Source organism: Phasianus colchicus, chromosome 1 (genome assembly GCF_987193195.1).
Source record: "Phasianus colchicus chromosome 1, bPhaCol1.hap1.1, whole genome shotgun sequence".
In the NCBI taxonomy this organism is placed as follows: domain Eukaryota; kingdom Metazoa; phylum Chordata; class Aves; order Galliformes; family Phasianidae; genus Phasianus; species Phasianus colchicus.
Genome location: NC_143436.1, coordinates 47775735 through 47790707, shown reverse-complemented (window position 1 = coordinate 47790707; position 14973 = coordinate 47775735). Strand labels below are relative to the sequence as shown.

The 14973-nt window shown below is 34.2% G+C and overlaps 1 protein-coding gene across 2 annotated transcripts in view; it reads left to right on the top strand.

Annotated features, from left to right (window-relative positions):
- The window catches only part of ANKS1B (ankyrin repeat and sterile alpha motif domain containing 1B), a 409696-nt gene that overhangs the window by 36318 nt on the left and 358405 nt on the right, over nucleotides 1-14973 (top strand). For both annotated transcript variants that reach the window (XM_090140258.1, XM_090140254.1), the window contains exons 2-3: nucleotides 4658-4738; nucleotides 7884-8040. In XM_090140258.1, the coding sequence (XP_089996384.1) occupies nucleotides 4658-4738; nucleotides 7884-8040 (238 nt within the window). The remainder of the gene's footprint in view (nucleotides 1-4657; nucleotides 4739-7883; nucleotides 8041-14973) is intronic.

Below are 14973 nucleotides of genomic sequence, written 5' to 3'. Positions count from 1 at the left end.
TATTATGCATCTGAATAACTGATGATGTATACAGTATTGTGCAAAAATATGCATTTTCAGTATTGCTCTTTAATTTGTCCATATATTTTGCATAAGCTCAGCTTAATGATTGAAAATTTGTATGAATGTAGACAGACCAATATTTAGCATGAGAACCTGACTATGTGCTCAGATATCTTTTGGCAATGTATTTGACAGATTATGTAACAGTAGACATAGCCATTTTGGAAAATTGACTCAGAACACAAATATCTATATATGTATATAATTCCATATTTTTTTCTGTAAACACTTGAATTATATGGAATCTGGATTTATATGAGCTGCTTGGTGTCTATTGCTGACATCAGCGGGAACAGGATGAAGCCTAAGATTCCCTAGAACTGACCCACTACTAGAACTGACTTAGCACTATAAAATTTACTACTTCTATAGTCCTGAAAAGTAGATCTCTAGGAACATCTTCAAAGTATCTTCAAGACCTGGGATGGTGGGGAGAGGAGTGGGCGGTGTGAGATTAAAGCATATGCTAGGTTTCTCAGCCCTTGACAGGGTTTAGACCCCCCAAATATGTGCCACGAACACTGTCCTCTGTCCTTTTCCTCTGAAGGAGATGATTTCATCAAGGCAGTGTCATCCTCTTTTTTGCCACATCATTTCTGAGAAGGAATTGGCAAAGAGTGTTGTCACTTGTCAGATAAAGTTTAAATGAAACCCATGAGCAAATAGACACTGAGGTCATCAAGCAGCTCTCTTCAGATTTTAACAACTCTTATTGTTTACCAAAATGTTTTCCTTTCATCTTGGTAGAACAATCACATTAAGACCATAACTGTTAGTACATGGATAATGAAATACTGTGAGTATATTTACAGATGAGAAATAGGATGAACACAGACTTAAGGCTGTGATGGGCATTCTGTATATGTATGTTCTGGTGCTCTTGACAGCAAATATTATCCCTGTGTTCTGATGATTATGTGAATTAACTTTTCATTTCCTTGCTTTTTTGTTCATATATGTGTAACAGTCACTTCACAATTATTTTTTTTCATATAGCAAAAGACATAGCAAAGGTAATTGAAAAATAGCAAATCAATCAACTAACTTTTTTTTTTTTTAGTCATTTTCATCTCATTTTTGAAATGCTATTTGTTGTATGCAATTATCTTCAGATTGTAAAAAAGAAATGAATCACAGTTTTCTTACTAAGTAAAGCCTATGTCCAATTAATATTTGACATCACTTCAAAAGGTCAATTTTCTTTGTCCACATTGAGAGCAAGCTATTATTAAAAGGTCTTTCTGTTTTTGGCAGTATAGGTAAAGTAGCATTCCAAGACTGTTTCTTAGTTATAATGGAAGAAACTCATTTGTGATCATGTTCTAGCTCATCACTGACTGAAAACTGTTTGCTTTTTACAAAAAATATATATGAATTTAATTTCTAAAAATTTAGTAAGAATTGTAGATTTCTGTAACGTTGTGATGTGCAAAGGAAAAAAATTACCTTACTAACGTATATAAAATGAAGCAGTTTGATTTCTGGCAGCTTTAACTAAATGGTAAAATAGAACAACTGCGTTTTTCAGAACATTCTAAATTAATGGTAATCTCAAGAGCTGTTAATCTTTTGTCACTGAACATTGTTTTCTATAGGTTGAATTTTGATGATTTATTTAGTTCCAGATTCTCCTGTGTGTGGATTTTGTGGTAACTCTGTAAATGTTTCAATACACAGATAAATCAATATGCTTGACAGTTCTTCATGTATTGTATGTATTCATGATGCCAAAGAAGGGCTCTTTAGGCATCTTCTCTTTCTCCACTCACCTTTTCTTTGAAGTCTGATACACCACTATACTTTTGCCCTGCTATATTCTGATTACAAGAGAAGGTATTTAAATGAACTACTCGCTATTTAGTAAGGATTTCTATTTGCAAACCATTGGATTTGAATTTGATTGTCAGTAATCAAAACATAAACATCCAGTGCATTTCCTGAACTTACATTAATTTTTGTAGGAAATAATATTGCAATATCATAGCAATGCAAGACCTTATAGAAAGGAATTCCTATGCTGGTACAAAGGAAGAAAAGCACCTGAGTCCTGCTTGTGTTTTCTGATTACTTTAGTTTGATAGGTATCTAAAAGGTGAGTGTCAAGAGGATGGGACCTCTCTTTGGTGATGCCCAGTGACAGGATAGAGGGCAATGGGCAAAAACTACAACACAGGAAGTTCCATCTGAACACAAGAAACAATTTCTCTGAGGTTGACAGAGGACAGACTGCCCAGGGAGCTTTTGGAGTCTCCTCTGGAGGTATTCAAGACCTGACTGAATGGTTTGCCACGTAACCTACTGTAGGAACCTGCACGGGGTTGGACTAGGTGATCTCCAGAAGTCCCTTCCAACCCCTACAATTCCGTGATTCTGTGATAACCAAGTTCCAATTTTGAATGTGACTTTCTGTACCATTTGGAAGGTGATAATGATTAGTCTCTCCATTCCTTCTCGTGTCTCTGAGTCATCAGCATTTACTCACACTCCTTTGTCCTTTGCACCTTTGTATCCCAACCTGAGTGTCCTATGAAGCTTCATATAGCTTGCATTTATATAGTTTAAGTTTTGGAAAAAAAAAAAATCAGTATGGATTCACTATTGAAAAATATATCCAAAGGCCAAAGTGAGGAATTATAACAATAATTTGAAACATGCCTGAATGAAAGGAGAAAATTAAGGGGGAAAGAACTTTAAGGACCATTTTTTATTATTTATTTTTAGAAAAAGCCCAGTGCATAATGAATAATACGCAAATTGCATTTTGAAAAACCAGGAAACACAAACACTAAAAAACTCCAAACCAAAGCAAGCTAGTAAGCAAGCAAGACCAAGTAAATTAATATTCTGATTAATATTCTGATTGTTTATACATTTATTTAAAATATGAGGTTTTATAACATTTTTAGTTTTCTGCTTCTTTCTCCTATAAACTGATACAAATTAAAGGAAGAGAGCAGTATCAAGTGCATAAGAAAATCATATGTATTATGCAAAACTATAAAAGACATTATATCAATAAATAAGGATTTGATTTCTTTCCATTACATGATGACTGTATGTCTTTGCCACATCAAAACCATCTGTTGTATTATGGAAGGGCTATCATTTCAAGGACTCAGTTTTTACTGTTTCAAGAAGTTAAACATTTTTTTTAATCAGAAAAATTACAATGATTTTTACCTTCTGCAGAAAAGAACATCTCCAGGCTTCTGAGCAGATGGAAAAAAAAACAAACCTTTGCTTTTCGCTTTTCTGCACCCAAGAAAATATTTCAGTCCAGTTTTTCCAGGAAGAAGTGAGGTATCCAGAACAATATGGTGCTACGTTGACTGACTGCAGAACAAAACATATCACAAAAATAATTTTTTTTTGAGTGTACTGTTTATGGGTAAACAGCTGTTTAAATTTGTGATCAAATTAATCATGATGATTAATAATGAAGAAAAAGAGACCATTCTGTGAAACAAGTTTTCTGCAGATGATAAAACATATATCCAGTAGTATGGAGTTTTAAAAAGCATGTGCTGAGCATTACATGCCTTTTTCTTGATGCAGATTGTGGAAAGTGGCAGAATTAAACATTCTTTTTACTTGCTAGCTTCAGGTTATTTTCTTTAAACTGCAGCATTTAATTTTAAAATATGAAGTAAAGTGAAAATACTGTTTGCCACTGACTGTTTAACACTGTATTAGAAGCTGAAGAAAGCATACTGTAATTCAAGATTTATTATCTTGGATTCTGGAGGTCATAATATTAAAGAATGAAATCAGTGTTACTAAATAAAAACAGGTAGAAAATTGCTTCCATAAAGGATGCAGTTGACTTCAAATTCAGTCAGAAAAAGAATTGAAGGTACTTTTTCTTTGATATCCAGTTTCCATTTGTTTGTTTGTTTTGTTGTGTCTTCTGATACATTATCAGTCACATTTTTCTACTTGGAAACAAAAAATCTCCTTTACTATTTTGTGAGCTGTTCATAAGATGGGAAACTGGCTAGGAAGCAGGGTCTACAACGAAGCTTACTCTAAAATAATTCTGAAATATAGAATAAAACACATTTTTTTTTATATATATAGTTCATGTAAAAATGTAACTGGCAAATGAGAAGAAAAATCTGGCAAATTGTAAAAGACAGATTTAGTGTTTCTTGAAAGGATTTGATTGATTCTTACTAATCTTATGTTAGTATGAAGTTCGGCTAACTGACCTGAAGTCAGTGAATATATGCTTGTGAAAAAATAAGTACAAAATAAAATCATGAGAGCAGTGTAATTACCAGAGTAATACTGGGAGAACAACTCTAATTGAAATGACAGAACAGTTATTAGTCTTTGAGAATTGCCCTATATAAAGTTCATGACTGATATAATGATGAATGTGTAAAATAACTTTTATAAATAAATTATATTGATATTAATATGACTTTTACTATGCTAAGGTCTTTCAAAGATAATTTGTCTCTTGTAAAGTTTAATCACACTTGTTGCAGTGATCTTTCGGTGAATTATACATTGAATTTCTGACATTTCTTTACTTGTCAAACTGAAAAAAAAACAGAACAAACCAAAACTTTAAATTGTGCTTTATTTGCAGCATCTGGCGTGGACCAAATATAAACTGCACAGACAGTTCAGGTTATACTGCTTTACATCACGCAGCTTTGAATGGACACAAGTAAGTACCTCATGTTTAGTTCTTATTTATGAGAATGGCATTTAACTTTGTGCTTTAGCATTTGTAGCATAGCACTGAAGTACTCATTGAATGGTGACACAGACTTGCTATGGCCCATGGAAGATAAGATTATTGTAGTGATATAAGAATTTTTGACACTGTCATTTATTAGTAATTTAGTAATTGAAAATGAGAAATGCAGTTCAGAAATGACAGGTTCTATACTGATTCTGCCAAATTCATGTTTTTGCATCTCTTTCTTATTGTTGCTGCTATTGGTATTTCTGGTGCTTTTTAGCTGAAAGGAAATTGCAGCAGAAAAATTTGTCGTATACTTGTGTGCACGTATGTGCACATATATAGTGCAGTGGATGTTTAATGGATGTACAAAACAAGAACAGTATAGGTTAATCGTTATCAAAATAAAAGTAGAATGATAAGAATGCTCAGTAGTTGCACACTTAAAAACAGAAAAAAAGATTTCCATCTCATTTTATGTGATTGTAATTTTTACTAAGTTAACACATGCATTCTTCCAGAAGCATGGGGAAAACCTGCAAAATTCACATTGAAGACTGCTGCACAGGCATACCAGTGCAGGTGAACAGGTGAACTCTTTGAGTAATTTAATCAACAAAAAGAAAATGGAAACTTGCTACTTATTCTGGTTTACACCTTGTAGTCTGTTCTGTGTTGCCTGTTTTTATATGTTGCCCCTTACTCCATGTTACCACTGTATCATGCTGGCAACTGCATGCTGTTAAGACAGATCAAGAACAATTTTTGAGGTCTATAACATTCTTGGATGGACCCCACTATCTCAAAGGTGAGAGCTGCCCCACTTAATGCAGTTCACCTGTTCTGTTTCTAAATTGGGGTTGAAGAAAATTCACTGAAGAAAATTTTGACAAAAGGCTGTGGGAGATCAAAACTCGCTTGAAATTGAGAATGATTTGCACTAACTTTAAAGTGACTTTGGACACACAGATCTTTAAGATAATACGAATCTGTAGTAATTATACATTTAATATCTTTATTTCACGAATTTTTCATTCTTGCTTGGAAAAATTAAAACTTTAGAATGTGTATTTAATTGTGTTCTAGAGACCTGCTTATTTTTTGAAGAGTCATCTTTTGGAGAAAATATGATATTCTCTTTCTGAATAAATTAACAACACTAAAATACTGTTTAACTAGATATTATACATTTTCCAAAACCTAGTTCTGTAGCAAGATTTAGAATCACCCATAAGCACATTTTAACTTCTAAATCCTTACTATGAGCGATATGAGTCCTTACTATAGGCTGTAAGTCCTTACTATGAAATATTAAGCTTTATCCTTTTTCAACAAGGGAGAAATCAATCTTCTCTTTTATGAATTGTTTTCTGGCCTTTCCACTGTTTTGAATGTCAAAGGGCCCACGTCCTCACAAAAATTACTCAGGTTTTAAACAGACTAAAACTACTTTTAGTGCAAACTAATAATTATCCAGCAAAGTAAAAATATTTCTGTATAAAGCTGAATTCATTATGTATTTCAAGTGAATCCTAGCAGCATGAAGAATGAAATTTCAGAACATTCAAAACTGAAATGGTATTTTTAGACACAATATTGACCTGCTGAAGTCAGAGAGAAGTTCGAGATGTGGACTTGTGGCCTCTGGCTGCTATAACCCTTTACACTCACAGCAGGGTAAGGAGCAGACACAATCTTTCAAGCTCAGCTTATTAAAGTAATCTGAAGTACATTATGACATACTTAATGATAAATTACATTGACCCTGCTATAATGGTAGCACCATCAGCAACAGAATTGGACGGACACTTGATATTCATAATGTCATTAGACATCACAAATAACAAACAGCTCTACACTCTATTTCGGATTAGAAACTTGATATTCAAATCCAATAGTGAGTACAATCTTTTGGCAGGATCCTTCCTACATAGGAGAGATTCTTGTGCTATGAAAACTTTTGAGGTTTTAGTTTTTCACACTTTACACTAAGATGAATTTGAGAGATTTCAAAGTTTTTCATGAAAAGTGGGAGCATAAGACACCATGACCTAGCCAGTTATTTATGGCTGGGGCACTTGCTGGACACCAGCATTTAAGTTCCTACTCATTCATTGTATGTGATGAATTCGTTCCTCAATGGTTACTCTGGGAGAGTTCTCTTTCCTATTGAAATTATGTAGGTAATTAAGTCATATCTGGGGCAGGAATTCAAATTTCAGTCACCCCTAAGTAATTTTAGTTAGCTCAGTAATTTTACTGGGCTAAGGACTCAGTTTTTTGCTCTCTCAAAATTATTTCTACAGAACTGAGAAGTTCCTGTGGAGCACTGAAAAAGATCAATACTAGAAAAATTTGGAAGGTCAGGGCATTCATAAAGATTGAAGGAGAGCTATGAACTATTTTGTAAATTGACAGGAGACTAAAATCTAAGCTTTCTTCATTCCGAGTTGGTGTCCACTATTCAGTCAACTACACTTCAGCACAGTTCATCATGTGTTTACTGTATTTGCATTTCTTTAAAACAATTATACATTATATAGTATTATCTATCTGAAGAAAATTTTGAACTACTTCTCCCAACTCTGGTCTTCATTAGAATTCCTATTGAAAGACCAACCATTGTGACGTGAAAAATCTTTCAAACCTAATTTGCACTAAGAAATCTGAGTAGTCTCTTTTCTGGAATTTTACATATAGCAAGTCTTTCAGTAGTGGGCTTACTCTTTCATGGTCATTTCCACACTTTCTGATTTTGCCAGGAATACACAAAATTCAACTTAAAGTCACCCTCAAGGCTTAGATGTGGTGACTTATTTTGGAAATTCTTTGCCATATTATTTTTCTCAATAGGCAATTAGATGAGATTACATCAAGATTAGGAGACCAATTGCATTGAGATTTACCCTCTACCTTCCTTTGTAGAGAAGGACTTCATTTGTAGTCATAACATAGGCCACATATTTTGGCTGTGTTTTGCTACCTATTTAAGGCTTAGAGATGATTGATCTTTCTTTTTATAATTGTTTCACTTGAATAACATTCTTTTTGGTAATATGTATGTTTATATAAAAATGTAGCAAAGTAAGCTTCCCATCAATTTTTAGATTTACCTCCTGTTTTCCAGGGATATAGTTCTCAAATTACTTCAGTATGAAGCATCAACTAATGTGGCAGATAATAAAGGTTATTTTCCTATTCACTTGGCTGCTTGGAGAGGAGATGTAGACATTGTGAAGATTCTCATTCATCATGGGCCATCACACTCCAGAGTGAATGAACAGGTAAAGTGATTAATAATACTTGTGTATATCATCAGGAGAGAACAGCACACACTCTTTACGTCTTTCATATTTATAGTCAAATTGGAAAAAAAAAGATCTGTTTTCCTTCCACTGTACTTGTATTTTCTTCTCCAGGACTAATAAGATCTTCTAATATACCAGGTACCTTTCTTCTGATTGGACATGGACCGAACAAATATTAGATTTTAAAGAGTGTGAAAAATCCTTGTCATAGAATCATAGAATCACCAAGGTTGGAAAAGACCTCCAAGATCATCCAGTCCAACTGTGCACCTCCCACCAGTAGTTCCCCACTAAACCATGTCCTTTAGTGAAACATCTAAACATTTCTTGAACACCTCCAGGGACGGTGACTCAATCACCTCCCTGGGCAGCCTATTCCAGCACCTGACTATTCTTTCAGAGAAGAAAGTTTTTATAATATCCAATCTGAACCATCTACTTTTCTGAAAAATCATATGAAGACATACTCCAGCTATTGCATTGTAAATGCTAATGTAAATTTGCATAAACTTTGTATCTCTTTTTACTTTATTAGATATCATATTCCTGATAAAAATTGTATAAAATTAATAATGGTCATGTGATGAGTGTACTGTAAATGAACTGACATGCAGAGATAAGTGACAAACCACATGGACTGCATGCATGCACATGTATATGCACACACCTGTCCAAAAGAAAACAGATTAGCTTGCCTGACAGATACAGTAAAAAAAACATAGTCCTTGTAAAAATAATGAGTGTATTAACATTGGTAAGGATAGGATAAATAAATTCCTTTCTATTGTCAAACACATGGCATAACTTTTGTTTTCAATCTATATATACCTGTAAGTTTCATTTGTAGGATTAGTATTAAGAAATAGAAAATCTGATGTCCTGTGTAATCAGCTGAACTGCCTGAAGACTGGAGGTAGACTATGAAATGTGAGTAGTAATCATAATCCATTGAATTTGCAAGGGTAATCAGAAGGTTATTGGAATGCAAAGGTAGGAGTCAGCTCCAGATTCAGATCTAAATGTTGGTGTTTATCTGGCCTGCATGTTCATCATTATATTCCGTGGAGGTCTAGTCCATGTTATTAGAAGAGTCAAGAGGGTTATTCAGGTGACCAAAAGTAATGGCAGGACTCATTTGCCTGAACACAGATATTCACAACCTTCTAAGGCCTTGCAGTAGCTGAGAAATTTGCAGAGGCTGGAAGGAATGGGAGAAAATGCCATGGAGTGGCTGCTGGTCTCCAGGTAGGATATCCTAGAACATCAGTGTCCAACCTTTTGGCTTTCCTGAGCCATGTTGAGTGAGGAGGAATTGTCTTGGGCCACATATGAAATAAATAAGCACTCCAAAAGTAATGCCTTCCTATTGGTTTCCACACAGAGCAAAATAACACTACTTGATAGTACAAGTTCTCAGCTACAAAATGCTATTTTTGAACATGGTTGCCACCATTAACTATGCATTTTTCTCCAGTGATGAATAGGAACCTGCATGCTACTCAAAATCTGCACCAGCAAATGTGACCCTGTTAGTGTTGCCACTCCTGAAACGCACCACCCACTGCCTCGCTGTGATCACATCCATTGTTTGGTCTCCATAAATGTTCAGCAAATGTAGACTTACGTCAGTGGGTGTCATTTTTTCTGCATGGAAAAATTCAATGACACACCTTCATTTCATACCCACTTCCTTGTCAGATGCCATTCTGTCAGACTGCCCCTCTACTTCGTCTGTCACACAGCATTGAAATGTAATGCTGGGAAGGTGCAACCTCTACTGCCATACCACCACCATCTACCTCTGATGTCATGGGCCAACATAATAAAATAGAGGGCATTACTTTCAGAGCAGGCCTTGTATGTAACACGGTTAATGTATATCATCAACAAAACTTATTTTATAAAATTTTTTAATATTTGTAACTAAGACATAAAAAAGAGAGTATCAAAGACATAAAAGTAATGAGATATTTGACCTTGTTTTTGTGAAACTAATGCATCAGTGTTTGGTTTGATCGCAGTGGTTCACATTCCTAGTGAGTTCTCTATGTGCTCATCAAAGATTTGTGATGAAATTTTATTTTTGCTGTGCTTCATCCTTGACAATAGACAAAAATATATATGGCCACAAGGCAATAACATGAATAAGACATGACTGTGAAATGAGGGTTATTTCTCTCTGGTAAGAGAGATCTTATAAAAGTCTGGTAAAGAGATGTTATTTTTGAGTTCAATATCTGATTGCTATTTGATATATCCTATTTGAAAATTTGCAGATAATGTATTTACGTTGACTGAAAATGGAGTTGCAGTATACCAAAAAGTTGATGGTTTTTTTGTCAATTTTGAGTCCTCTTCTCAAAACAGAAAGCACAGCTGCATTTTTTTTTTTTTGCTGTTCACAGGACTACGTTTAGCCAGTGTAGTAAAATACATGCAATTATTTGCCATAACTTTAGTTAGCACTGCACTACGCCCTCCCCTTGTCCTGGTCTCAGACCAGGCAGTGTCAATTGCACACCAGTGTCAATTGCTGAGAAATGCGTGCACCCCCAGGGCTGGGCCAGGCCGTTCAGTGGTGCACAGCTGCCACCATGATGGCATAGGACAGAGGGTGGATAGAGGTCAGGCTGTGCCAGGCCACATACCCCCTTGTAGGCCATGGGTTACAAATGGCAAAGTACAACCTGGCAGATGATAGGCATCTGCACTGTCTACATTAGTGCGACAGGAAAGCAAACTGAAAAAAACAACAAGAAATACTGTAGACCTAAACTGCAAACACTTCATCACTGTGAGGTGCCATCTCTTGAATTATGTTTGATATTTGAGGTTGAACACTTAGCAATTGCAATCTACAGAACAGCTATGACTTCAATATCAAGTATTAGTGCAGGAAATAAAGGAAAATAAAATAATAAAATTCATTCATATCAAGAATTCTGGGAAATGCTGTGAAATCTGGGCTCATTCATGAAAAAATGCGAGGAACAAAACTTGTTATTCTGTGCGTTGATTTGCGGTTTTGGAGTTTCTGTATCTTTCTCATTCTTATCAGGTGTTGCATGCAGGATGAATCCAACTAAATTACAGGATTACTTTTTATCAGTGATACAGTTTTCTTACATTTTATTTCTGTGGTAAAATTAAGAACAACAACTTCTTGGTTGCACATTGCTCCTTTACTTCAAGAAATCCTTACACTCTACTAGCAGAAACTGGGAAGCTATTCAGGAACTAGAGGGAGAGATTGGAAAATACATTTCTTTAAGATCTGAAAAGGAAATGTAAATTGAAACCTAATTCTGCACACAACCCAATCCCACATGTGTCCAAATTTCTAGAATATTCTTGAGCTTGACTAGGTGAGCTACCCTGTCTGTCTGATTTGATTGCTGGAGCAGGTAAGCAGAGATACAGAATCATAGAATGATATCTGATTGTATAGTGCACTGGGAAGAAGGTCCTCTGATGTTTATGCATTTTACCCCAAAATTTAATAAATAAAAATGTGTAAGCAATCCTCACATGAAATATTGGTTCCTAAGAGTCTGAAGAGAATCTCAATCATATTTAAGTTAAACTCACACATACACAGTTGTCCTGACTTAGTAAATCTCCTGTTCTATTCTAGACAGTGGCTAGCTTTAGTAGGGGACCACTTTTCTGGCACCTAGTGTGCTAAATGAGCACTCTTTGAAGTATAGATATTATCCATGTCATAGAATGAAGGGAAACCAACTCCACCCACCTATCCTCAAGTAACACCACAGTGGCATCCTCATCTGAATAGTTGTATTTTGCATTCTTAATGAGCCTGTGTTTCTATGACTTTTGCTCACTTGCTAATAGGGTCATTAAGGCATGTGGCTTCTCATAGTAACCACAGCATTTCTTAGATCTGCAAAACTGAAGCTACGATTTATCAGAGATCCTAGGCTACTCTGTCTCTTTCTCTCCTTCCTTCTTTCTCTTCTGCTTTCATTTATCTCCTGAATACTGCAGAGAAGAATGGTCATGGTGTTTTGTTTGTTTGTTTGTTTGTTTCTGATACTTTTTCACCACAACAAATAATATATTCAGATAAGACTTTTTCTGTTTTTTGTTTTTCTAAAGTTCACATTAAGAATTCATATGCTTTCAGCATAAGTAAATGAATTTGTTCATTTTGAAAAAAGTTGTTGCAACAAATTCGTAATACATCTTCGTTCTTCATTTATTATTAAAATTCTATGTGAAATAAATGTTTCTAAACACTTAAGTGAGAGTAAATAAGATTGAATAAAACAGAGAAGTAAATTAGAAGCATATACCTAAATGTATATTACATGAACTAGATTTAATGCAGTATACTGTAAATTAATTGAAATGCTTTCCACACATTTACGATGCAGTTAACTAGCATCATAAGATCATATCCAGCATCTAAAGCTCTGAATGCCCCCTACTGTTCTCATTACATAAAGTTAAAAAAAAAAAAAAAAGTAAAAATTAAAGGGTGCAACAGTTAAGCAACAATTATTTCATGCGGGTGGTGGAACATAGATGTACAGAAAATGGTTATAGCATGACAAATATAGAAGACTAATTCTCTCCCTGTTTAGTACAGCAATCTGAATTGACGTATGTAAAACATACCTGACGTAAGTTTTAAACAAAACATAGATAAATGGGAAAAAAAAAAGTTTAAAATCTATTGATGAAGACTTGAAAATATGTAAATTATGAAGTGAACAAAGATCAAGTAAGCAGTAAGAGATCAAAATTTGTTAGTAAATGAATATCAAATGTAATAAAAATGTATGCTGTTAAGACTCAAATTACTTACATGTTTGTTTATAGAAAGTTGTGCAGGTAGCACACAGGTCATCAATATAAAATCATATAACTGATAGGAAATCCTATTATACAGAGAAGTTATATAAGTAACAGACACATATATCTCAATATGCAGTGTTCAGTATATGTGCAGGAGAAAATGAGCACACAGACTCACGCAGAAAGATGAATCATGTTAAGAAGAAATATAACATCCAATATATATTTTTGATATATATTCAGAGAGTATGAGTAGTAAAAAAATTACAAGAAAAAATATGAACATTTCTGAAACTTTCGGTGTTCTTCTGTTTTGTGAATTTGACTCTTTCTACACATTAGACATTTCACTTACATTTATATATTTAATGTGCCATGAAATTTTTCAGTGCATCAAATCACGATCGTCATAAAAAACACACATTTCCATAATGCTGTTTGACGTGTCTTCTGAGATGTGAAGGAAAAGAGTTCAGGATGTATTAATAATATTTAGACATTTAACATATTTACTGACTTGGCCAAATTGTCAAAATGAAGCATAGGCATTATATTCTTATCTTAATAGTAGCGACTGCTAGAAGTACAAAATCTGTTCCAAAATAGCCTGAAAAATAACTGTTCCGTGTCTGCCTTTGATTTTTCCCCCCCGCTTTATTTACAGAATATGCAGATGAATTATGGAATTTCTTTCACAACTGTTATACTCACTTCTAAATTTTAAAATAGTAGTGCAGAGGAAATTTGATTTGATTTGATTTGATTGCAGCAACAAATTTGAAGAAACTTTTATTCAAAGGAATCAACTATTAACTATTAAAAATTTAAGAAGTACTTCTGGATTTTATTTACACATCAGTAAGGGCAAACTTCAATGGAAGTTCATTTCACTTGATTTTGACTGACACTGAATAACTTACAACAGAACTTTTGCCGATAACTTCTAAGAAATTTATATTTTTGAAAAAATCTTACTATCCAAATGCAACTGTTCTCTAAACAATTCTTATCCATATGAGAACAATATAGATGCCATTTTTTCACAGTTCATATTTTCATAAAGCTATTTGTTAGAGCATGTTCATTAGGGATTACAATGCAGAGATTTAAACAGCACTGAGAAGGGAAAAGTAGAAATGGATGTGGGCAGCATGCAGTAAAGTATTTCAGGATCTCTGTATCAATTTGTAGATTTAAAGAGAAGTGTAAAGAAACACGGTAGTTCTACAGGGAGAAGGAAATGTCCAAGTCCAACTAATTTATTTATTTCTCCTCTTAAAACTGATACCTAGTTTAAGTAAAGCACTTGTAGATTTACTCCATTTATTCTGCAAATTTCTGTAAACTCTGTGTGAATTAAGCTATACATCTAATTTCTCTGTGAAACCATTTCCATTGAATATGTAAATGCAGTAACTGCTGGAAGAAATTACAAAAATTGGTCATTTTATGTGCGATTATCTGATTTTCTTATTTAATCGTGATAATTGTACACAAAATTATCTTGCAATTGCCTGTTGATCTATACATTTCTGTCTATGAAATGTTGAAAATCTGTGCTTTTATAAATAGTTTCTAATGAATTCTACAAATAAATAAATAACTACAAATATAATAGAAACAACAAAATTCTACAAATAAATAATAAACTATGCCTATGATTTGTGATTATACCACTCTAATAAAAAAAATTCTTCCCCAAACTTAGGCAAAACATATCCTATATGTTTCCTACAGAGGAAAGAATTCACTAGAATTCAGAAAACATCTCACAGGTAGTTGATAGATCATTGCAGCCACGTGATGCTGCAATTGTAGATATTTTTACTGAAATTTACAGTTGGTGTAATAGAAGAAAGACAGTGTGCGGGTCTGAATAAAGCGCACATTCAAATACTTGTTAGCCATCGAGTCCTGTCTGCCTCTCATTTTCTGCCTTGCTCTTCTTACTTTCCAGCCTCTGTCTTGCAACATAGCAGGAAATGCATTCCAGTCGTAGGGACCCTCAACTTGTGTGGTGGTGCGTTTACCTGAGGAGCTTATCTGCAGCATTAATTTATCAGAATGTATTGATCTATGTTTTCTGTCTCG